General features: G+C 36.7%; 1 protein-coding gene across 1 annotated transcript in view; it reads left to right on the forward strand.

Annotated features, from left to right (window-relative positions):
• LOC105359937 (uncharacterized) overlaps positions 1 to 14519 on the forward strand; it is a 40522-nt gene extending 26003 nt beyond the window's left edge. The window contains exons 2-5 of the mRNA XM_011496708.1: positions 8900 to 9036; positions 11676 to 11735; positions 11787 to 12462; positions 12515 to 14519. Coding sequence (XP_011495010.1) covers positions 8900 to 9036; positions 11676 to 11735; positions 11787 to 12462; positions 12515 to 14454 — 2813 coding nt within the window. The 3' untranslated portion in view covers positions 14455 to 14519. The remainder of the gene's footprint in view (positions 1 to 8899; positions 9037 to 11675; positions 11736 to 11786; positions 12463 to 12514) is intronic.
• The last annotated feature ends 12709 nt before the right edge of the window (positions 14520 to 27228 follow it).

Genomic DNA, 27228 nt, shown 5'->3' on the forward strand with positions numbered 1-27228 from the left:
ATTTTCAGTTTTTGCATCCCTTCAGCTTATTGGGATGATCCAAGTCAAAATATTATTCCAATGATATATCCGATGATATACCTACAAATCTCTGCAAATTAGTTGATTTGAATTTGTAGATTAGAAATTAATAGATTGACAGTGAAGGTCATTTGATAAATTATCATCATCTCACCAATATTGATTCATCGAGGGACAAACGATGGTTCAACACAAATTACAAAAAAAACAAATTTATATAGTAAGCAAAATCTATATTAAGATTAAGGAAATTTAATATGATTTTCCATACTTATAAGAAAAAATTTTTAATAAATTTTTATTAACTTCCAAGTAAATAACGTTATCCAAAAGAGTATTGCTCGACTTATTTCTTTTTTTTCTTCTCCTTTTTAGTGATATTTTTTTCTTTTGTTTTTCTATGAGACTTCTCTATAATGAAAGTATAACGATTTTTTTTATATTATAATATAAAAGTAATTATATTTATTTACAAATTATCTCATTAATTTATTTTAAGGTATACATCGTATCAAATTTCATTATGAAAATCCTGAATTTTCCTATGTTTAAGTATACGCGCTTAACTTGTACGAACGGAAAATTCAATGAGAATGGATAAATTATTATCAAATCGGTTAACTACAATTAAATCCTTAGTATTAATTTATGAAAATGAATAAGTCTTTTCTTTATCCATATTTAATTGAAAAAATTACAACATTCTTAATTTCATTCGTCAAAATTATAATAAATATATTCAAAATTTATATAAGAAAAAAAAAAAAAAAAAAAAGATTAAATTGATATGCTGTAGGAGTAGCCGAAATGTCAGATTCATTAATATTAAATTGTACAGGGAGAGCAAAATCGATAAAGTTTTCATTAATACTTCATGCGTTAAGGATCCGCTGCCATACAGTGGACCCGATTCCCACGTAATCAAGCTCGTGTTAAAAATTACAGTGTTTATGACGAAAGTATCGGCTATTTTAAGTAAAAGCTGATCCTTCAAAGGGATCGACTACCAGATTTCCGGGTTCATTATAGAATGCTTTCATCAAATAATTTGTCTGCGTAACTTTTCCCATGAATTCCGAATTCTTTCATCCCCTTTCGCTCGAGACTTCACTGTTACCTCCTAATAATTAAGACGCGAGAAATTCGTTGGAGATTCCTCCAAGCCGAAACTTTGCTCCTTTTTATATCGCGCGTTGGCTTCTAAATTTTGCGTATTTTCGCACTCGTGAGCACTAACGGAGTTAATATGCCTCCTCTCCGTGCGATTACAAAAAAAAATTGCCACTCACCGTCTCCGCTCTCTGAGTAAAATGAGTAAAAACAGCCAGAACCATGATAGGGACAATGATAATTGCAGGACAAAATTCTAATGGTTTTTATGAGGATACTAGCAGAGTCAGGAAGGCACGAGGAACGAGAAAAACTGCGTTCGAAAGTTTGTAACTTTAACGCCCAAATTTCATTGGACGGAGCTGATTTAGCCGGATGATTTTCATTTGAAGCATTTTGTTAAAGCGATGCTCGTAATTATTTTGAGAACTTGGCTGTACTATCGACATCGGCATGTATTTGGCACAATTAAAAGAAAAATTGTCGAAAAAGTAAAACGTATAAGTCGCTAATTAATAATTTTAATAATCCTAATACTAAATAAAAAGAGTGAAAAATCGCAGTTGAAAGGTAAAATTGTCATTGATCACTAATCTAATTGAAAATTTTTCAATTTTATCGATTAATCATTACGAGCTCTCTTATCGTATGCTTGAAAAATATTATTTATAATCATTTAACATCTTGAATGATCAAAAAATTTGGGAGATGAATAAAGCAACCCAATACATATGTAGCAAAGGTAGTGGTAAGATTCGGCAGTTATTATTATTCAATTTCAATACATTTTTACAAATGTACATCTTAAGGATAATTTATGAATACTTTCGGCATGACAATAAATTAAGCAATTCCATCGAAACGCATATTTAAATAACATCATCATTAATGGCTACAACCGCAAGTTAGCTCGGCAACCATCGAAGTTATCAGTAAAAGACCGTAAATACTCGTGAAGTATTCTTTACGATCTCTCTACCCTAACGTCCGTGCAAAAAAAAAAAAATCTTCGACGTTTTTGTGTTGAAGCTAACGATGATTTATGACAGTGGCGCTGATTAACCGAACGTTTTGTAGAAAAACCGCGAAGTGCCGATTCGCTACAAAGCAAATAAGTATCGATGAAGTATCGATGAGGAAAAAAGTAGATCAAGTCGTGTCATTAACATCGAGCAGAAAAAAAAACAAAAAAAAAAAAATTAAAGATCGCTCAGATCATTAACGGTTTATTCTAGAGAAAGATGACAAAAAGATTAAACTTACCTCGAAAAGAAGTGCTTTATTAAATTATTTACTTAATAAGATTTATAAATAATTAAATAATTTTAATATTTTTGTAAATTAACTGATAAAAAAAAAAGCCCATGCAACTATTAATCTAAATTTTTCATTAAATATTGTCAATCGTTATTTATTAAAAAATAAATAATTTGATTGTTTATAATAGTAAATTCAAAATTTAGTTAAAATACGTAAGTATTATTATTAAATTCGTAAATTTTTTCAAGAACGTAATTAACGTGCTACCAATATTCTTTAAATATATAATTTTGTCCCTCTCTCACTCTCTATCTATCTATCTATCTCGCTCTACATATATATATATATATATATATATATATATATATATGCGTAAGTATGTATCAAACTTATAGTGAAAAAATCGAAATAAAATTTGTTCCTAAACGATCAAGTTTTTGCATAATCTATTATAATAATTAAATTTATGTCTAATGTATATGTTTGAAAATACCAAATACATTATAGTACGGATAAATTTTGTCAAACATTATTATCGTTCGCTTAAATTGCATTAATACGATTATTAACGCGCATTTTGAAACGCGTGATACATTTTTTATATAATTCGAACGTCCAAGTCTTCCAAATTATCCACATATCATGTGATTTCTTTGATTAATAATACCGACGTGAAAATTTATTTCCCTCGGACAAGGTGAAATGGAGCATCGCTCGTCCGTCACTGCGAAGAATGTTACCAAATATATTTGATCATCTCGTACATTGAATAATAAATTATAGCGCGACTGGTTTATACTACCGAAGCGAGGATAAAACTCAATTAAAAATTTAAAACTGTCGCTGACAGTTCGAAACAAACTCCCGCAAAAAGGCAACAAAACGCTCGCTTATCCTCGAGTCGTTAATGATGCCGACATCTCGTCCCTTTGGCCACTCACTCGACAATATTCGAATATAAGAATTCGCCAGCCCAATCCCACCCCCGACCTGGGCGATTGGCTTAAATATATATTTTAATCGCCGTACTTAAGCGCTAATCCGGATTTACGGGTGTTTGGCCTTGTAACTTGCAGAGTCGCGTCACTTGTACCTCGTCATTTTGCACGTCGATATTTACGACGTACTTTTATCGCAGGAGCTCGTCTCTCCGCTGTCATTTCCAATGAGTCACGATTGCTCCCTTACGAATCGATTTGCGACCATTTTCAATTTATTTGCAGAATGATAGAAACTGCGCGCGCCACTACGATACAATGACATCATAGATTGCTAAATGCCAACGAATGAAATATTATAAATCCTTAAGGTATATCTAATGCTTCCCCATAGCTATATGTTATATTGCCGATGCGAAAGTCATTTTGTCGTTTTCGCGGAGTTTCGAGTAGCTTGAGAAGAAGCAACTCGAGGCGCATTGAATAACAATCGGATCAACGACAAAATCATCAGTCCATGCAAATATGACGAGTTGAAAATTATCATTCGCATAGCTTGGATATCTATTTAAAGGAAAACAAATCGCGAAATATGCGGTATTAAAGTAAAACAAAAACACAAAAGCGCATGAAAGAAAGAAAAAAAAAACCAAAAAAACAAAAAAATCTAGCGCGTTGGAAGTAGCGAACATTTACGTTTTGCGAGTTTGCGAGTTTGCGAGTAAAATTCGATGGGGAGAATCGCAGAAGGAGAACCCGTTGGGGACATACAGGCCAGAGGACAGTCTTGTGCAATTCCGGATGTACGCATGAGATTATTCGGGTGACGTATCGAATCAGCGGACAAAGATATATGCCAACATGGTCTTTCTTAATGAACATATCCGTCGCAGATTTCTGCAAACGCAGTTGGTAGGATTGAATCGGCCAGTTGCTACGGCTGAGCTTGCATTATCCCATGAATTCTATAGTGACAATGTTGATGCAGACTTTACGACTTTATGCGTACTTAATCGAGCCTATAACAATCTATGAAAGATATATTTTTTTTCTTTCGGTGCGTTCGACAATTTTCCTTCTTTGTTCTCTCCGTTTTGAAAAAAAAAAAAAAAAATAAGCTACGGGGATGGAAATCATGCAGAAAATTATTACGCTGTTGATTCGTTGTGCCAATTGTGAAATAATTGATTATCCTCCTAATTCATTGCGTATAATTTATTGAAAACTTGTGATAACGGCCCTCGGTAAATAGGTTTTTCTTTTCTTTTAAATTGTTTTAAATTATTGATAATTTACAATTAGCCGTGATTGTGACGCTATTTGCATGCTGATATGACAAATTAGCGCGAATATGTCGACAATCTTACATTCGGATCAAAATTTCACGGATGTAACGGTGATTGTCATTACGGAAGATAAAATGGCATTTTCAGCTTTAATAAATTCCATGCTATTGGATTATTTGCAACAATTAACTTCCATTACAATCGCGCGCGCGCATAAAAGTACCTTAATTTTTTCTGTAGTTTTCCTTTTGTTTCGCGTGACTCTTTGCTCGATTTGCGTCATTGAAATGAACACGACGATAAATTCACAATTCAAAATAGAGGATGCGAGCTAAGAAATTTAATTCAATATTATTTCGTGCTTTAAGAGTTACGAATGCCTAGTTACGAATCGCTTTTTTAATTCCAGACTTCCTTATTTTCTTCAAGCACGGTCGATAAACCTCTCGGAAACTTTTTTTCTTTTCTCTTCTCTTTGTGAGGGGCAATATTTTAGGTAGAGCGTTCGAAAAAAATTAATCCATAAGCCGCTTACGCATTGTGAATACTGTAAATAATAGTAGGAGAATATATCAGCTGTCAAACTATCTCAAATACTTTATAAAAGACCTTGATTTGGCTACACTTGGAATTTTTATTTTCCAAAGAATGCGATGAAACGTATTTTTAAATAGTTGCCCGGGCACAGTTTGAAACTATTTTGCACTTTAACATCAACATCGACGTGCTACTTGAGTATAAGATTTGTATAATACGATTTTCGTATGGCCAAGATGCAATTTAGTTGAGCCCACACTTTTCCAAATTAATCCACATAATCCAACAAATGATAATAATATTTATAACTTATCGGCACTTTTAATTATTATGCTAAGGAGTTATACAAGAGAGTAATACATATTAATAATACCACTGCGTTTGTTCGTATATTCAATAGCGCGATAACATGAAAACTCTAATGACTCATTATTCGCATCATCATACATTTGTTACAAGTTTATCAAAGAACGTTAAACTTTTCGGATAAATGACGAGAATAATTAGAAATATAACTAAAGCATAACGTTACCATGACTTGTACGTTAATAATCCCCTCCATATTTACGAAATCGAGTGTAGAAAACTCAAGTTAATTAATAGCTTTAACCGATATGGCCGGGATGTTTACAGCGTAGCATATCGGATCGCTCGCCACTATAGTTTTGATTTTTCAGAGAACTTTTTTTAAAAGTATAGAGACTCGTCGGTATATTGGTAGGGGATAAAATTGAAAATTTCCAAGAGCTAGGCGAATTCCGAGTGAGCCTCGATACGTCATTAAAATCATAAAAATAATTAGCTCGCTCGTGATTCCTCGTGTTCGTCGTCTCGCAAAACGGTCTGAAAATTCCAAAGTTCGCGCTTTACTATTATCCCCTTACACGTCGACGAATTCAAACTTGGGCATTCTTATTGTCCTATCATAAAGTCAGCGTATCAGTGGTGGGGCGCGATGAAGAAAAGGGCGAAGAGGGCGGAAGGATCCTCTCGTTGAAGAATCCGAAATCGCGATTGTGACTCGCCGCACTTGACGTGACGAGCATTGGGGAGACGAAGATGAGCGGCTCTCGACGATCGCAGTCTCCTCCATTCACATCGATACCCATACCAATCACCCCATTGGGAATTGGGGCCGGGCGGGGGGACGAGGCAGGCAATTTTAACCTCTCGTCCCGTCTCCTATTTTACCTACACGGACTCGCAGTCGCCACTCGAACGAGAGCCGCCAAGTGCCTCCACGTATTTACCATTGAACACCTTGTATTCCCGGCCACTTATTCTTTCTAAATTCTCGAAACTTTTATACTGCCCCCACCCCCTCCGCAACGATACCCTTACGTATAATATCTTCCTCCTCCACTTATGGGATCTATGTTATATCGGCCTACTCGCTCCTCTCATTAGGAAGACGGATTAATCGTGGGATTGTTGTGAAGTGAAAGGCCAATAGAGTGGACGAAAGCGTTAAATTAAGTCACATCCGGTCGCGATGGTTCCTTGAGATTGGGAATACGGAGTGACAGAGTAATGTCTTAATGTCGCAATGAAGCGACTTCCCGCCCAAGAGCGTGGCAAATTTTGAAAATGTAAATCTGAAAATAAGAGCTTATGCCGACCCACTTTCTCAACATAATGGAAAGTTCTTCCTTCTCTCGCCGTCTCGATAGCAGGGACAACGGCGCTTTCGCTCAGCTCCGAAACGAGCTCGGTATCCCCGGTAGCTGCGCGTGTATATATGTCCTTCTTCTCGTTCTTTGCTTCGAAGTTTCTGTTCGCCTTTCTCACACGAGCGCGTGGCCCCGGAGAAAATACCATTTCCAGATACCATTTCTATCTCGTGATAGAAACGCGCGTAGTTTCTCTTCGCGCAGTCCGCCGACTGAGAGGCAAGTAAGTACCCGGATCAAACGCGAGAAATAGAAAAAACCGAATAAGATAAAGGATGGAAAAGACAGTGAGAAATTAAAAGACCACTGGCTGCGATTGATGATGATTATTTTTTTTTTTTTTTTTTTTTTTTTTTTTTTTTTTTATGTACAATTATGGGCAAGATAGGTGTTTGAGATTAAAAGTTGAGAAAACACGAGGCGAATAAATTATCCATCCTATGCGTATAATGATTTTTTTTTTTTCGTTACAACATTCTGAGTTTAAAGACTTTGGTTGAAGAAAAGTAATGTTGTATTTAATCATATTATTTAACAGATATACTCATCATTATTATGAGCAATGCCTGACAATTCTCATTGCAAAAATATAATAAATCACATTATTATACTCTCCCACAAGTTATCTGCTGGTATCTCTTGTATATTTTTTTATCTTATTGTATATTCTTCGGATATATATACTTATTCTTCTAAATCCAATATAATATCCGAGATATTATATATTTAAGCACGAGCTTACGCGTCGGCATAATCTTACAAACTAATCTCATCTTTCGCGTTATCATACATTGCATCGCGAGTCCAGTCTGACCCTCTCTCCGTGCCCTCTTCTCGTCTCACTCTCCGATACATGAAACAGTTGACGTAAACGAAGCAACGGTAAGTTGAAAATAAATAAAGAATAAAAGTTAAAAATAAGAGACACGATGATTGAGAGAATTGTGCACCCGACCACCCACGTGTCAATGTGGGCTTCGACTCGTCATCGCACATTGCGCTTCCACACACTTACGCTCGCTCTTTCGCTCATTCGTTTATGTAGAACTTTAAGTAATTGCACGTGCTGCATATGGTGATTTATCACGTACGGCTTCTTGGGACGGAGGAGCTTGTTTTTTTTTTTTTATTTTTTTTTTTTTTTTTTTTTTTTTTTTTTTTTTTTTTTTTTGTAGGGTGGGGACGAGAAATCATGTGGAGTTTTATCGGCGAGAGTCGACCAATGATCGATAGTGTCGATTCCAATTCATAAGCAGGCTTAGGTGTATATAAGCTGACCGGTCGATTAACTCCTAAGGACGTAGGACGTAGATAATGATTTATAGGGAGGGAAAAAATCGCTGGCCCGGCTTATCATTTACTTGCCTTGGCGATGCTCACCGTGGCCTCTTCTGTGTCTCATACAATTTTTCTCCTTTCTAACTTTGGCCACACTGTATCATTACCGATGCTTGTTTAACATATAAATCAAGTCAATTATTAAGTAGCCATAAAAATTTCATTGCATACGTTGAGGCGGATGGATGGGCTGATTGAAGGCCGATGTAAATAAAAATATGGCAAACGTAAGGGAATGAAAGCATCGGGTATTTTGAATATTAAATAAGTTATATCGATACGGTTTATGATATCTTATGATATAAATTACCTTTACTGTAAACTTTTCATACAACTCACTTGCAGCCTTGCCATACTGCACTTATTATTAATTAGATTCAATTATGGACAAATACCACGGCTAAGCATCATTTTAACATTATTTACAATAGGTAAACTCGAAAGAAGTATTAAGGCTTATTAAAATTTTAACATATTAGACAGAATTTAACATAGTTTAAGGATATAATTAATTCATATTTGAATGTAAGTGTATGAAGAGGAAAAACTTTAATTGAAATTAAAGGGAAAAAAAAACGTTAATCACGCCAAATTTTATTGTTTGACCAATATTCTTATTTAATATTTTATCGCTGCATTAATCTACTTTTGTTTTCCTTTGTTGTTATTTTTTCCTCTCGTTGAAAATATCCTTATACTCTAGAAAAGACTCCTTATGTTCGTTGTGTATTTGTTTTAGGCCAGAATGACATCAAGAAGCTGCGTCGCGAAAACGAACAGCTCAGGAGAGAAATATGGAGTCTGCGGGACGAATACGACAAACTCGAGGAGATCTTGAAGAAGCAAAAGAACCGAGAGGAGAGCGACGATACCGAGGTTTGCACAATATATATAAAACGATCTTGGAGATTGACTTTATTGATTTACCGGTAAGGAGGAGAGGGAAGGGAATAAGATTAATTAAACATGGCTTTTCTTTTCACAAATATTAGAGTTACGATTAATTAATATAATTTCATTTGAGTTAATTTATTCAAAGATATTTTAAATATTCATAGATCATCGGTATAAAAGAAAAGTAATTTACGATATTGGTTCGGCTATGTGCTATTATTACTTTATATTTTTGAAAATATATAATATATATAATTGAAAATAATGACAAAACAATTAGAAATAATTAACGACAAGAACCATTGTTAATGTATACGGGATATGACACTTTTTACATAATAAAATAGGAATTGATAATTAGACGTAACAAATATATGTTCTATCGAAGAGTAATTTAATCTTTACCTTGGCGATTGAAAAGGATTAATTCTTTCGCAAATTTCTTTTCTCCTTTACTTGTCATTTTAATTTTATGAATTCATTTATTTTTAATTTTCATTTATTTATTATTATTTTATTTTTTTTTTCACATAAATGATTTAAATGCCGGATAAACTGATGGCACGGTTTAGCTTAATCATAATAGTATTAAGAAAACATTACATTTCTCCAAATAATTTATTATATCTCATATTAATTAAAAAAAAAAACATTAAAAAAAAACAAATTTCAATAGATATTCCGATGATACGTGCTCAAGTATTTGCAAAACAAACTCGATAAATTGTTTATGTTTTTTTTTTTTTAAATAAAATTTTTATCAACGCCATAGAAGGAATATTTTTATAAATATTTTATTTTATAAGATTCGATGTGAGAAATTACGAAATTTAAATTTTGAAAATCAATGTCGAAATTTGAACTATCAAATAAGATTTATGCTACTCTTCGGGTAATTAGCGCGTAATTAGCACACATTATAATAAATACCGCGATTAAAAAGGACTAAGCTATGATAAAATATGAAGCCTTCGGCCCATCTCATACGGAATCTATATTAATGGTGGTTTTGTAATTTAAAATTTTTATACGAATTTTATGGGATGTCATTTAATGGATCGCCATTGAAGTATCATCGACCGCAATAATCAAGTTTACGCAAATGATTTCCGTACTTTCTTTATCGTCGTGACTCCAATGCTATTCCATAATTATGAATATTTTTTTCATTTGAGACACGACGATTTATATATTATCATCATTATTGTTGTTGTTGTAATTATAATATTATATTTAATACTTCATATTAGTAAGAAAAATACTGGACGTAATTTTTTTTCAAATTAATATTTTTTTAATTAATTTATCGGTATTTTCTCTTTCGCGTATTCGGCATGCGTAGAGTTATTTTCTCGTACTATCTCTATGGAATTCTATTAATTACATAAATAGTTGATAAAGCATTTTAGCAGTTTGGTTGATAAATATGCACGTACATAAATTCAGGCTAGAATGCATGAATACTGATTAATGGGTGGAGTCGTCACGTGCCGAAAATTCGACATTAAATTAAAAAAAAAAAAAAAAAAAAAGGAAGAAGGAGGCACACGAGGTCGGGCACAAAAATTCTTACACGACTCAGCGTTTATCGATACCGCAGAAACGACGAGATTTGCTCGCTCGCAGCGTCGAACGGTGGCGGTAAGGCTTCAATTTCCTGAAATTTTAAGGACCATCTCTTTCTAGCTAGCTTTGTGCGCAATTAAGCGGGATTAAAATGACGGTGGTAAAATATTTAACGGGCTGCTTTTCTTACTGATCCTTGAGTGGCTTTTTCTCAACTCATCCCTAGTTGCTGCTTCACCGGTATGTGCGAACACTGCGACACTATGTGCGACTCCGCGTCAGCCCGTAATGTAACCAATTATTCATTTTACTACCGCAATCTCCTCCTCTTACTCCCGTACCGCGATATCGATTATTCCATTGCCTTCTCGTCCTTACATCCATTCGCTCTTGAAATTTGCGTTAAAAAATAATAACAACCACAACCAACAACAACAACAATTACAACGACGACTACAACAACAATAATAATGATAATAATGATAATTATATCCGGTTTCTATGTATGTGCGTCAATTTTTTGGCCCAAAGAATTATTAATGGGCGGGTATGAAGGATTTTATGGTCCTTCATTTACCGAGGTATATCATAAAACGTCGCAACGTATTGGCTGGCTGCTAAGACCATAATCTCATAAAAATGTTTACTTTTTCCTACGCGCGTTTCGCGAATTCGGAATAAGAGATTATATCTAGGGATTTTCCGAATAAAGATGAGAGGATGGGCTGTCAAAATATCGATAGCGCATGCTATATTGATTTCACCCTAGACGAACATGTAAGCCGCGCCGAGCGTAATGTAATCTAATTTAAATAAAAGTCTTGGCTGTGTAGGTTTTTATGTTGACTCGTGCCTCGTAATCCAACGTTTATGGTGAAATAGTTACCCACGCCATGCTGCGCCATGAAATTTTTAGTTAATTAATGCTCGTTTCACACAAATTCTAATCATAATAATGATTTCGATATTATTATCCCACTCTCGATCTCCCAAAAAGAATAATATAGAAAATTTTCGTATCTTTCGATTGATATTTCAATTTATTATCTTTCTAGGATCGTTCAGAGGATGAAACTAATGCTACGGAGTTTTGGGATGACGATGATGACGATGATGTCGAAGACGACGACGACGACGACGACGACGACGACGACGACGACGACAACGAAGACAATGACGACAATGACGACAATGACGACAATGACGACAATGACGACAATGAGAACAATGATAACGACGACAACAAGGAAGAGGATCCTGATAAAGAAAACAATGCCAACGACCTGGAATCCAATTCGGATGACAATACACGGCGGAATTGTAATCAGGAGGAACGCCTGGAGAACGCCGAAAACCAGAAGATTTCATTCGAAAAGATAAACAATGGTGGCGGCAATGCGCAGCATCGGCAGCGAATAAACTTTGACGACCTGTCGGTAGTGGACGAGGAAGAGGAGCCCAAAAAGAATAAAGACAGGAGGGAGGTGGTATCGAGCGCGCAGACGACCCGGCAACTGACTAGCGCGCAAACCAACCAATTCCCCTACCTTCCCAGCACCTTTGACGGCAAGTGCCTTTTAATGACAAACCGCCCGTCGTGTCAGCAGCCGCAGATCATTTCGCTAGATCCTCGGGCTACATCGAGTCACAGAAATCCCAGCCACGCCGCTCTCGCGCACACACAACCCGACGACGAGCCCACCTCCCGCTGGATGGCAAGGGAATGCATCGAATCTAATGCAAGCTACGGGGACTCCCATGAGCACGTCGACATTTCCATTTGTCGCCGAGACAGAGACGCTGACCTTGGACTTTCGCACCGCCTCGGCAAAGGAACCCTCGGTCCAGTCGGCCGAGAGCGTTGGCGGCGGTGGCGGCGGTGGCGGCGGTGGCGGCGGTGGCGGCGGCGGCGGTCAGTCGATCAATCTTGGCGTTTCGAAGCCTAATCCAATGACGTCGGCCATGTCGGCCAACTTGGCGGAGAGGAGGAAGGCCTTCTTTAAGCAACAGCCGGAGCCGAGACCGAGCTACGGGACTCGGATATTTGGTAATGGCGAGTCGCGGCCACTAGGTTGGCCCGTGGAGAGCAGCGTGCACGAGAATAAGCGAATAATCGAGAGTTCGGATATTCCAATGGCTGATGCGCCCACGAGTCTGCTGGAGGAGACGCCGAGGCATTTCTTCGCCCCGCTCGTATCGAGATCGAGATTCCCGTGCGTCGGGGCGCCGGTCGCTAAATGCCTAGAGGAGGATGGACAGTCGAATAACGGGAATAGCTCGAGCAGCGAAAAAACAACGTCGAACGTCGTGTCAGGATGTCGAGCCAGTTATGAGAAAGGCTCGGCCGACATTTGCGTGAACGGGGCCATATCGTATAATGGCGGCGATCGGATCGAGAAGGGGGATGCCAAGGCTTTCTTTAGCTCGGAAAATCTATTTGTCGTCGAGGATACGGCTAAGAACGGATCGAGCGATATCTCCGGCAATCCGTTATCGAAATCCATATCGTGTCAGGATCTGAGTGGGCGCGTGCCGTTTAACGAGCGCCTCAAGTATTCGAGGGACGATGGCAATCATGCGAAAAGTGACGTTACTCTCGACAATATGACATCGAGCTCCAAAGCATTTCGTAGTCAGCTAAACGTCACGCTGAGAGCATTTCAATCGCCAAGCCCAGATGTTCCAGAAATACCAAAGCTGCCATCTATAGACTATAAGTTATTTAATAATCCATTGCTGCAAAATTTCGAGCAAGCTTATCAAAATTTTCCCGTTCGCAGCGAGGGCCAGAGTCCCTTGGCGCATCCTCTGTCCATTCAAGTTAGCGAGAGCCCAGTCACCGGGACAAAGTACTCAAGTCCCGTGAGGGTGCAGCCAAGTTTCACGGGCCCCGGCACATCCGACTCCGACTGTGGCACGTGCAAACGCAAGAACATCGAGCGCCTACGGCTAATGATCCCGCCGGCAAAACTCGTGGACCGTAAAGGGGACAGGCCGGAGTATCACATAACGTCGTTCGAGACACCAAGTCCACGTACCGTACAAATACCGCCGATGACTGCCTTGGAGGTCGAGGAGGGGCTGCGTCGACTGCCGGCGCGCGCGACTCCCGCTCAGCAGAATTCGAGACTTTATCAGAACGTGCCGTTCGTGCCACGAGGAGCGGCCGTCTATTGTCCGGGACAGGGCATGAGGATGTATTATGACACGGGGTCGATGAAGGTTCCAGCCCAGACTCAAACTTCACCACCGGAGGACGAAGCAGCGGCTAGGACCGGTGAGGGCGAGGAAAAGCCGACGCCAATGGTCGAGGAGAATGCGCAGCTGAGGCACGATCAGACCCCGAAGAAGCGGCGCTCGCGCAAAGAAAAGTCCGGCTCGGTTAAAGAGAAACGGAAATCTCAGGGCTCCCAGAAACGCAAGGATCAGCCGACGAAGCAAGCGAGCCTCGCTTCCGAATCATCGGGGAAGCTCGTAGCGAGCGGTCGCGTCACTGACTCGCACGATGATAAAAACGAGAGTAGATCGTCATCGTCTGGGCAAGAGTCGCCCAAGAAGGAGCAGCAGACCAAGAGGGTGTCCTTATACTTTAGTACCAAGAAGCGCCCGTCACTGAACTCGGTTAGGACCTCGAGAAGTCGAAGCGTCGAGAACACGAAGGAAAGGATGGTCACGAGAGATGATATTCTAGAAGGTAACGCGACGAATTTCGAAAGAGAAAGAACAAATTCAATAAGCAGCCGAGAAATGGGCGTAAGAGAAAAGATACGAAAAGCGAGCACCAGTAGTGGCAATGTACCATGGTGTGCGTGTTGGGGAAACGGATGTATTTAATATTTGTATACGCTACTTGCTCGATTCATTGTAACGCAGTGTTGATTAAAAAAAATAAATAAATAAATATATATATATATATATATATATATATATATATATATATATAGCGTAGTCACTTGAGCCTGCGTAACAATTCTTCAATACACGCGTGCGCGTACGTACAGCCATAAAAACAAACAAACAAACAAACAAACAAACAAACAAACACACACGCGCACGCACACGTGCGTACACAAACACGTTCAATGTTTATTGGCAAGAGGGAAAGAAAAAAACAACAAAAACAAAAGGACGATAATTTTGTTATGGAGTTTAGTGTTATCATAGCTTGATTATATGAATTAACTGTTGGTAGACTTTTAGAGCTGTTTTATAAATTTTATTGCAGCGCGTAAGGATTTAGGTAGATCATAGGCTCTATTAAATATTATTATCTATTATATATTATGTATATAAATTTAATCATTTTCACTACTTAGAATTTATAACTTACAATCCACAATTACATTGTGACACTTGTATTTCTCAAATGGAATAATTAATTTATACCGCCATTATCGTCATATGAAGAGCTGCCATTTTATAATAAGCGGTATAAATTAAAAACACGTGAAAGCATATAAACGATAGTTCATAATACTTACATAGAATTCGTAAATGTCGATTAAAATTATATTATGTACGATAGTAAAGTAAATTATAATGAATACTAATACTGAAAACATTGGCTTTATTATCCCGAATTTATTTATTACAGCAATGAATATTCCTAGATGCGAGTCACGCTCTGCGTCAGCCTAAAATTAATATTTAAGATATTTAAGCGTAATCCGTTTACCGCTTCTTTTGGATTAATATTATTAATAGGCGATGAGATTATAAGCAATAATACGTTATAATGTCGGGAGATTCGTAAGACTTCCTTTGTATGGCTTTTTGTCCTTACGAGCTTACGCCATCAGATTTGTGTTACACGAGCTTATTAGAGGCTTAATGCACAGTGACATCTATGTGGTGGTGGTGGTGGTGGTGGTGGTGGTGGTGGTGGTTGTGTGGTGTGTGGTGTGTGTATGGGGGGGGGGGGCACATATTTCATATTTAGGGAATTCAATAAAAATCGATTCGTCGTCTGCTACGGAAAATATAATAACGAGAGGAGAAAAGATCGGGGGTCCGTCCCCCTTTAATCGCACGATCGCTCATTATTTTGTCTATAAAACAACTCTTTAACCGGAGCTTAATAAATGCTCCGGCATTTATCTAAATGCGATGACCTTCTAATTATAAATTATACACGGTTAGTCGACGTGAGAATTAAGATTGCTTAGGGACTAGATTTTGGGGGCGAAGGGGATCTAGAGAATCGCGAGGCAATTCGGCGAGCGCACCTGCTAGATTATCGATTATCCCCATCCCGCGTTCCGCAATCGCTCGGCTAATAAAGATAAAGGCTCGCGCAAAATTTATTAATAGCCAGGACGTTGCGAGGGCAAGAAGGCGGCTAAAGGAGTTTCGCCCGAGGCATAATAGGACTTTGAGGCCGAAGTTCATCCGGGCATTTCTCACATGGAGTTATCGCCGGAGCTTCCACAACAAGTAACGAGCATTCGAGAAGTTTGGCGCGCATCTGTTACAAAAAGGCGCAAACACGGAAGCGAGAAAAGCCGTAGCCGCTTGTCGGTATGGGCGGGACAGGGGATCGGGGATCGGGAGGAGAAGGGACTTCCATTTGCCTCCAGTACCACCAAGTCCACCGCGGAAAACGTAATAAGATTGGTCCCGCCACGTGGGGCTCTAATTTTCGAGCTGGCGCGCGATATTCGAACACGTTCACCCCGGGAGTGCAATGCGACTCGCGATGTCCCTCGCTCCTCCCCCGTGCAATTAAAATGTAAATTATCCCTTTTCGTATCCCTCCCACGTCCCTGTCGCCGCCGCCGCCGCCCCTCCTTCGCACTCATCTCGCCGCGCCACCCATCCCCCAAGCACAGTTAGTATTGCCTCTTTGCCTAACGCACTCGGTTGACTCTATCTTTCTCTCCTCCATCCTACCCTCGGCTCCTATCTATTCGGCTCTCTCTCTCTCTCTCTCTCTCTCTCTCTCTCTCTCTCCCACATTCGCACCGGATCCCACTCTATCTTCCTGTCATCCGGCTTTGGCTGTGTGGAAACGCCGACACCGTCACCGATTAACTCGAAACTAATTTACGAGTAAAGGCTGCTTTGTCTTGGCGCGAAAACACCTTACACCTTTAGTGCCTTAACAATGCCCCGTTTTTTTCAAATTTCGAATAATGCCGCACTATAAGGTCTAACATTTACATGTTAGAAAAAAAAAAAAAAAAAAAAAAAACTTCCATTATCATTGGAAACGCTATTCGAATTGAAATTCTTCTTGTTCCGAGGAGAAAATTACCCGCGGATGTCCAACATAAAAGGACAGAAAATACTAACGTGATTATAAAACTTGGCATTGTTTTAATTGTAAAATGTCAATTTGTGGAGATTTTATTTAGAGAATTTTTCATTTCATTTCGATTTCCATTCAAATTCATCGATTTGATTTTTATTAAATTTACAAAAATTAAAAAAATTAATAGTCCTGCTTCATTTTACTCATTACGTTGACAATTGCTAAGCGAATTATAATATCAACCGCCGTGACGATTATATTAAGAGGAATTTGAGCCGAGCGCAGAGAGTCGCTTAGAAGGAGAATTATTTTGAAATTTTAGCAATATTAATACTACTATATTTTTACAAAATGTCAAGTCGTACGCGATTCAAATTCAATAAAACTTAAATCCGACACAAGTGTATTGCAATTAATTTTAGAAAAATTTGTTTAAACTTTATGCTAATTTGTGGTAAAATCGTCGACTTGAATTATATAAACAATATCTATGCACACTCTCGATGCGTTGATAATATTAATAATATTCATACTACTAATTAGTCGTCCATAATGATTTGTTACGAATATTATGATAATAATATTCCAACAAAGTAATCACACGTACACGCTAATATCTGACAGTTATTAACAATTATTAATAAATTAATGAGCGTATTAAAGTTAAAACGCATGGTAAGTATTGAAAAAATTTATGCGATAATTTGAAAAGAAAATTAATTTTAATGAAATGTAATTTGTACTTGACGACCGAACTCGAGCATCGTGTCTTAACAAACCGACATACAGAAAATACACGGGTAATCGGGAATATGCAAGTGTGCATTAAAATTGCTAATAATATCAATTATCAAAATATTGTGGAAAGAATTGTAAACGATAGCTTCGCGGAAACTCTCGCTCCAATGCGACACTCGAAGACTTATTTATTATCAAAAAAAAATATTTTTCAACTTTGATTACCCACGGCGATAACCACCACCGCCTCGTAAAAAACGACAAACTGTCGGTTTGATTAATTACGTTTGCTACGTCATACGTACGGCATACGGTACATCTTGTGGTGAAACATCGTGATCTCCCATATAATAAGCCAATGCGCTATTCCAATGCACTCCACATTGATAAGACCTATTTGTCACTCGCTCGCGACATTAAAAAATTATCTCGCGATTAAACGAGCGAGCGAGCGCTCGAGCCCACACTGAAAATCCCTTTTTAAGCATTAAACAAGCAAGCTGGTCTTCCCTCGCCTCGCTGCAGATCCTGCCATAACAGAGGCATTATTTATGAAAGCCTATGAATATGCCAAGGAGGACTCGCGCGGGGATATAATGGGGGCGCCATTCGCGCAAATGACCCTCGGAGCTCGACTTTCGTGAATCGGATGAGGCGACGAGAAGCGCGGGCCACTCGAGAATGTCCTCCCACGACTCGGCACTTAACAGAGAGGAAAAGCTCTTGGAGGACACGCCCAAAAAAAAAATAATATAGTTCCGTCATAAAGGACCTTCGAGGACGTTCACCGGCACGTTTTACGACGTGGAAATGGTGCGCGTTGAACACCTGACACGATAAGGCCGCCAGCAGCACTGGACCCGGGGGAACAACGAGTGGTAGGACGAAAGCGTTTCGGACCTTATTTGACGCTCCCAATCCTTATTTGACAACGAGTATCTTTAAATACAAGATTTTTACGGTACCTCGGCTGCATCTATATCCCCGGCACATTAAAGCCAAATCTAAGATGGCGAGATTTATTTGATGGATTTGTCGAGTGTCAAACGCTAGCTACTACTCGTCATGTAAAACTCGATGCTAAGAGTAACAAATGATTTCCTATTAAATTATCTGAATAATCATTGGGGAAAGAAGATCGAAGAAAAGAGCATCGACGGTCGTTATACATAATCGAATAGGATTCTAATAATTGCATTATGAATTAAATAATTGGTCGATGCAACATTCAAGCACATAATAAAAGAGATTGAGAGGAGATGGAGCCAAGGTAAATCCTAAATGAAGATCAAAATTTTTTCTCTACATCGATTGTCCTTAATCCGACTAGGATAATAAATAGTTAAGCACGATATCTAAAGCACTAAATTAATACTCCAAAATAATAATCATTCCTACGACATTTTTATCGTTAAACTATTACTTACTTATCACTGTGCGTTACACTCGTAGAGACGAATGTATGAATCGAAGCTGTTTCTATTTCATTATCGAAACGCTACTTCTTCTCGGGCAAAATTTAATTCTATTAACTCCATCATCCGCTAAGAAATGTGAGTGAAAGGATTCGTTAAAAGGTCCAAGCGGAATATCCATTCGTTTTTTCTAATTTCACTTGTCCAAATGTATTCCAATAAATCCGTTAATTTATTCATTTTTCTCCCTAAAAAACAACTCCCTCCACCCATCCACTTGAGTATTTATTTATTTACCCTTTCATTTTAATGTTTAAAATATACGATAATAATTTGCCATTTTGCTATTGATCGATATCAATAGTAAGAATAATAAAAAAAAAAAATATATATATATATATATATATATATAGAAATAATAGAAATAACAACAATAACAACAATATTTTATGCTCATCCGCGCCAGTACTCCATCAATTAAGAATCAAGTGTTTACGATCGCATACAAATCGCAACAATTATAATCGCATATCTAATATAAATTTGCACATTTACGAACGCCCGGGAGAATTAATCATATTTAATCATATAGTACGGATTATTTTCGTGATCCTGTGCACGCATCAACTTTTATGAGATTTACGATCACGCTTGACTTTTTATGCCATAAATTACTCGTGTCGCATTGCTGTATCTTCATTCGCCTCTACTGCATTAATAAGATTTGTTGCGCGTAAACACGCAAAATTGATCCCGGAAATCTTTCTTCTGCTCTCTAATCCCCCATCTCGTTCGCCATCTCTATCTCGGGCTTATTGCTCAATATGTAAATTCTCAATTCGTTGGTAGTAAACATTTTTCGCAAAAACATTCCAACGACCGTTAATAAGATACTCGTTATAAACTTTCGATATACGTAGCTGTGAGTTTGAAGAGTTCGTTACAAGCTCCACTTTGCCTCTTCTCTACTTTTTATTGACTAAGCTGCCTTTAAATAAAAAATTCGTTTATTTTTAAATATGCTACGCTCCTTAACTCCAAGTTTACTCCAACTTACTTAGTTTTATTATTCTTACCGCCAAGCGCTAGATGCTTCGGATTTCTTAATGCCACTTATCTCTCAATTTAAAAAGTCAATTATATAACACTCACCTGGAAGATGAAACAATTATATCACAATTTTCATAGATAATTGCTTAAAACTACCTGTCATTATTCCTAAATTAATACATTGAATTACAATAATAATTTCACACATTCGCTATGATTAATGTTGGTGCTATTGTTGTTATGAGGAAGGTAGGGTTAGATGTAGTTAGTTAGATAAGCGATTCGAGCAAAATTTATTATCGAGTACATTTTTTATGTTGAAAATAAATAGACGAGGGAAAATTGTTTCAATCGCTCGAAGAAAAAATGATATTAACAATTCTAGAAAAATCATTAAATAATCACAAACAAAATAACTACAAACGAATATTGATATTATATCAGCATATAACTTTTGCCAATTAAGCAATTTATTATTAATGCAAATTTCAATTTCAGTTAGACCTTAACCATTTGTAGCGTCATTTTATAGAAATTCTGCGACTTTTTCATATTCCAGTCAAACATTAAATGAAAAAATAAATTGTATTGAATGAATAGATGTAAAAATTATTGAAATAGTAATACGAGTTTTCATAAATAATTATTCTATATCTTCGATTTCGTGTTTTTCAAGCTTCTGGCGTATCACATATTTTTAATTAAAAAAATATTTTGCGTTAAATTAAGCATTTTTCGCGCATGAAATATTTATAAAATTTCACGTGAATATAAAAATTGGAAATAAATATGTTCGTGGAAATAATTTGATATTAGATTTATTGAATTTGGCCGTTGATATATGTATTTTTCAATATCTTCCTACGTTTAACAAAAATCATTATTATAAAAAATATTGATTGAAGAAAAAAAAAAAATCTATAAACATAGCAACGCTAAATACGTTAAATTAATAAATCGAGAAAACTTAACTTTCATAAAGTATCTTGAATTGCCGATGAAAATTATATATTATAATTAATAGTTATACGAGCGTAATCGGCAGAGAAAAATTAACGGATAATAATACCATTTGATCAGATTACCTTTAATATAATGTCCTTGATTAAATATTTATATACAAGACTAACATTATATAACTGATGGAATTGGCTAGCCTTAGATTAAGAACTTGAGACTAATAAATAACAGACAGAGCACAAAATAATGACGATTACCGAATGAAAACCGTTTGGATTATTTACTATTGTTAAGAAGAAAAAAAAGAAAAAGAAAAAGAAAAGAAAAAGAAAAAAAAGAAAGCATAATAAATCCCTTTTGCAAATATCATTAAATGTTTGGAATATCCTTCAAATCCCTAAAGCCACGTTAGTATTTCTGAAATTGCATAATCGGATAAAAAATTTTTTCACCACTGACATTTACAGCCAAAAAGATATTGCGGATGGATACAAACAAATACGTGTCACCAAAGTACTAACTAAGGATATTTGAATTGATGTTCTGACCTCCTCTGACAGCTCAAGATAACCACGTTCGGATTTACAGAACGAAGCTAGAGAGCTTAAGGACGTTTTGGAATTTAATATTATCGAAAATCGGATTATTAAAGCTCGTTGATTCCCGTTGAGCATTGTCGAGGATATGGATTAATTAAAAAGCGTAAAAAAAAACAAAAAAAAAAAAAAAAGAATGAAAGAAAGAAAGAAATGAAGAAAAAACAATGAAGAAAAAAATACGAGCCCCTTTCAATTTGATAGATGTATCCTCCAAAGAGTCAAGCGGCTCTTGATTCTTCGCGTTTTTTCAATTATAAATAATGCGAGAACGTAATTTCGCGAGGCAAAAGAGCGCGATTTAATAAGCCCTCGTCATTCCCAGGGATGGATTTACTGTCTTTTAATGCGCTAACGCTAAAACTGGTTTGGCACATGCGATTAAATATTGATTTTAAAGAAGCATTGGGCATTAGCAAATAGGTGCGTTACGTACATTAAGGAAGCAATTCTCGTAAAATATTAATAAAGAGGAAAATTTCACTTAGTCTATGGCTAATTTGCTTTGTTATTACGTCATCGTCACTAGCGACTCCTTGACAAACAAATTATTCATAATTAAAGGCAAATGTTCTCGAATTACGCATTAATTTTTGTAAATAATTAAGTTTTGTAAATAATCGTCTACCCGACCGTCTACTCTCGGTTAAAGAAAAAATGCAATATTGGCGCACGAATGTCTGGCCTATCGTTAGAAAATTATTTCATAATAATAATAATAATAATATTATTGCTGCGAACATGGGAATGTTTGCTGCCTTGTTAATGCAAAATTACCATTGGCACTTTAATTATTCATTGAAAGCTTTGGCAAAACGACATTTTAATTGTAACAACGCCAATCCATTTCTATGGAAAAATAATAAATACTAAAGTCTACGCAATTGACGTGGGTATGCCTAGCAACAAACAAATATCACTTAAAAATCTCACTGATTGTTTACGAATTATTTGAATTCGCAGCTGAGTGAGAGCTTCTCTATAGTGTCACACAGCACCGATAAGTATCAAAAGCTCCACAGCTTTTTCGAGCTTTCCAGATGAATTAAGATCAGCTTCGTCTTCGGCGTCGCAAAACTATAAAAGAGTATATATTAAAAGAGTGAATATACAATATGCGCGCTTCGTCAAAATAAAATAACGGTGGAGCAAGGAGTGTGGGAAATGTCGGGAGAGGCGCGCGCAGCATCCTGTAAAGCGCGGATTAGAATTTTCCTCGGCGATGGAAATATCAGTCGATGAGATACATTGAAGGGATGAAGTGGTTCGAGGTTTGATCACTTCCGATCAGGATATGGGACCAGTTGTAACCCCCCCAACCCCACCCCCACCCCCCACCCCCCACCCCCCTCTATCTGTCTCTCTCACCTCTAAAAGGAATCCGCCAACGTGTACTTTTCATTGCGCTCATCTAGCGTATGCGGGGCGCCCTGTATTGCCTAGGATCCGCTCGCTTTTATCCTCATCGGATCTTACTTTGCCGCTGCAAAAGGAAAAAAGAGATGCATGGAAATAATTTAGCGGTGACTCGGTCGTCCGTTATTGACGTTCGCCGATGGCTGCGCTTTTTTCATCACGTCGAGCGACTTCGTGACATTCGCTACTACGTTACGGAATTTCATTAAGCGACCCCCAAACTATACTCGAAAGCATTTTGCTAAATGAACGTTTATCCCGCGATCCTTACAAAACCATTTCACCCCAACTTCCTTCTGCAATGATATAAGCACACGCTGCTTTATAGTGCACTATTGGAGCCAATGGTATAAGATCATTTCAAAATGGCTAACGATTATCCTTAAAACGATGCTTGCTCATGCGTTAAGAAAACGCAATTTACTTTTGCATCTCATAAGCAGACTCGAAACCATTGCAGCTTGGCAGAATTTAACCCTATTTGCTAATAAATAAATACGTGAAGAAATAGTTTTATATATAAGATAGCGATGCTTTCGTTCGTTTAATAATGTTTTTTGTTAATAGTCGTAATGAAACGACTGTATGGTTAAACGCAAATGATGCATTGTACGAAAGCATATAAATAGTGAAAGTTTTGAGTCACTCTTTTCTCATTTCGATGGCCTCATAAGTGTTAAAAATAAGAATTTATTGCTCCTGCCACGAGTAAAATTTTTTTTATTTTTCGTTTTTTTTTTCTTTCGCGAAATCTTTATTTCGCTGAGAGAGCAACTTTATAACTTCGTGAAAACACAAATTTTACACTTTAAATGACAAAAGGTTTTATTTCCACTTTTAGAATTGAAATTTCCTCGGTATTTTTCAGCGTTAAGAAACCAGCGTATTTTTCTGTTAGAGTAAATATTATAACTGCATGAACGATACGAAATTTTTAGTTAAAAATCACTTTTATTTTGCCAATGAATTCACCAAGTTTTTGACCTCGTGGCATATTATGGCGTATTAGACGAACGCCAATTTTATATTCGCGTATCTCTCGTTATCCTCGTTACTCTAATAATAACATGCATGCATTAGGTAAAATAGAAATTTTAATTTTAAATGAAGAAGAAAAATGTTAGTATTATTGTAAGAAGAGAGAGAGAGAGAGAGAGAGAGAGAGAGAGAGAGAGAGAGAGAGATGGAGAGAAACAAATCACTTTTTATATTTAACTTAGAAAATTAACCCACTCGTAAAAAGAAAGCCTTCTCGTAAAGTAACCGTCCGTTGTAAAATCTTGACAAATTTCATTATTTTTTGTCCAGCGGATATAATAATCTTTTCTATACGAGCACTGAAATGGAATATTTGAAATAAGAATTTTGATTGTACGACATTAGGTGAAATTTAAGGAAAGAATAACATTTGTTCGATTATATTTTTATCCCCCTTTGTGTGCAATTTCTGAACTTTTTGCATTCCTTTGTCACTTAAGTTTGGAGTTAATAGTGGCAAATATATTGCACGTGATAATTCATTTTATTATGGAAGTATAAATTCAACTCTAAAGCATCCAGAATCTTTGAATTTTAACGACGATATTTGCAATTTATATATACTCCAGGATATATTTTCAAGTGGCTTTTGAAGTTATACAAGTGTTGCTTCTCCTTAATAGCTAATGAACATCAATTAAAAGCATAAAGTATTCAAATGAATTAATTCTCAATGCATTTATATGTATAAGCAATACATAGTCTATACATTAAATATAATATAAGCTGCGCAGAAACAAGCAGTGCGCGAAGAATTTTCTAAACTGATATTGGGAATGTTTATCTAACGCAATATTACAAAACGGACAAGGAAACGACTTTCAAAATGAGAGTGGTAACTCACTTTTTACAAGTTATAAGTATAAAACACTAATTCGTCTAAGTGATTTTCGGCGTGTTTAGATACTGTCATATCACCACACCAATTACAACAACAAACTGACAATTGCTCCATCTTTTATATTTTCTATATATATATATATATATATATATATATGTATATGCTTGTATTGTTATTTCTTTACCGCAATCTAGAACTAGAAATTGTACATATTGAACAGATTTAATATATATCGTTAATATAACGATAATATCGTCATTAATAGATAACAAGCATAATCGGCTATTTGTTCCTTCCCATCGATAATCCGTGGACTTTCATCTACACGTTCAATGGTACCTTCAATATTACAAAAGTACATATTTAAAACCTAACACATCTTAAAATAAATCAAGTAGAGCCAAGTAGTCTCTCTCTCTCTCTCTCTCTCTCTCTCTCTTCCTGGATATATATATATATATATATATATATATATATATCAAAGCAGCACTTTCTTACTCTCGACGGTATCTCGTTCCTGTCCCTCGCATTGTTGCGGCATCCCAGGTTTCCTCCTCCGGAAAGGAAGAGGCACGCTGTATTTGCGTGATCGTTACAACTGATTTATGCGCTCATTCGTTCCCTCACCTCCCATATCCTTTTCGCACTCGTCGCTTTGCCTTAGCCCTCGTCATTTTGCGCACGCGCCCGGGCATTTAGTGGGCGCATCCGTCGGGGCTAATTTCGTCGGTCCACGTGCATTGAGAAGGATGAGGGGGAGTGGAAGATCGAGGAGGAGCAGAAGGAGAACGAGGAACAGGGACGGCGGCAAACCAAACAGGACTCTTTTATTTTCAATTATGAGCGGGTACTAAGCTCTTTGCTCCACTCACTCTCTCCCTCCCACCCTTCCTCTTAGCTTTTCGTTCTTTTAGAGATAACAAGCGGGTCGTGGTGGGACGGGAGGAGAGGGATGAGATAGGTGGAGTAGGGGGTGAAGGGAAAGCAATATAGTAGCCCCGTCGCCGTCGGGCAAGGCCGTCTTAAATAAACCTTCGAGCTTTTTTGTGGATGTGAGACGCGCGAGGGACGTTGCCTGTTAATGGGAATTTGTTTACTTTGATAAAGCGTGTGAGGGATAGGGGGTAGGGAGTAGGGAGTAGGGGGTAGGGGGAGGGGTTGTTACTTTTACTTTTTTGTCACGAAGTATAACAAAATATTATGCCTCGTCTTGATGGAGCGGGACATGAGTGATTAGAAATGCCATATCGATATTTATTGAAACTACGTGAAATTATATAACAGATATTAATATTATTAAAGTATCTTGGCGCTACATCGGCCCGAGTCCACTAATTTCAATAAAATGAAAAATTTTTCTTTTTTTTTTTCAAATTTTTCATTTATTTTTCTTTACCAAACTTGGAGTAAAAAAATGTAATTTGTGATTAATTGAGGGTAAAAATCATAATAAACTTATAATTCTTTCAATATTATGTAAAATATTAATAATATATAATCATCGTTAACTGCTTTTAACTTAATTAAAAATATACACTATTGCAATAATTGAATATTATACGAGCGATATATCTGCTCCCAACTATTTAAACTTTGATGTTATACTGATTATGATAATTATTTTTCTCCCATCCAAAGCTTGGCTAATTAACTGGTAGGTTAAATTAAACGATTTCATATTTATTAAGTCAACAGGTTTTACGGAATGTAAACGGTAGCATAATTATCTCTTAGCGTTAGACTCCAACAACTGAAAACACTTGAAGTATATTTGTTTAACAAACAAAAATGTATTTCGTTAATCTTTTCGCGATCGATTTAATATACATCTATTATTTACGTAGATACTTTTAAAAGTAATCTGGCAGAATATTATGATAATACAATAGTCAGTAAAATAAAAGTAATTAATTCTGTTCGTTATGATAATTTTATTAAGCATATTTGTGAAAATATTTTTAAAATTACACTTATAATTGAAAAGACATTTTCATAAATCTTTGAATTGATAATTAATAGTTGTTAATAGTTGAATATGATATGTCAGATTATATATACATTTCTGATATTATTTCAAAGTTATGAAATTTTTATTATTCATCGGGGATTTCTTGTGGTTATGGTAAATTCATTTAATTGCTTTAAAGTGTGAAAATCAAGAGAGAGAGAGAAAAATTCGTTGACTATTTGCGTACTAATGTAATAAAAAAAATATATTTGGAAATATCAAATACATTATAAACAATTCTCTCTTTGGCCATGTTCTCTTAATCATAAAGGCAAGAACCTTCAAAATACCGCAGC

Source organism: Ceratosolen solmsi, unplaced genomic scaffold (assembly GCF_000503995.2).
Source record: "Ceratosolen solmsi marchali unplaced genomic scaffold, CerSol_1.0 scaffold29, whole genome shotgun sequence".
Lineage (NCBI taxonomy): Eukaryota > Metazoa > Arthropoda > Insecta > Hymenoptera > Agaonidae > Ceratosolen > Ceratosolen solmsi.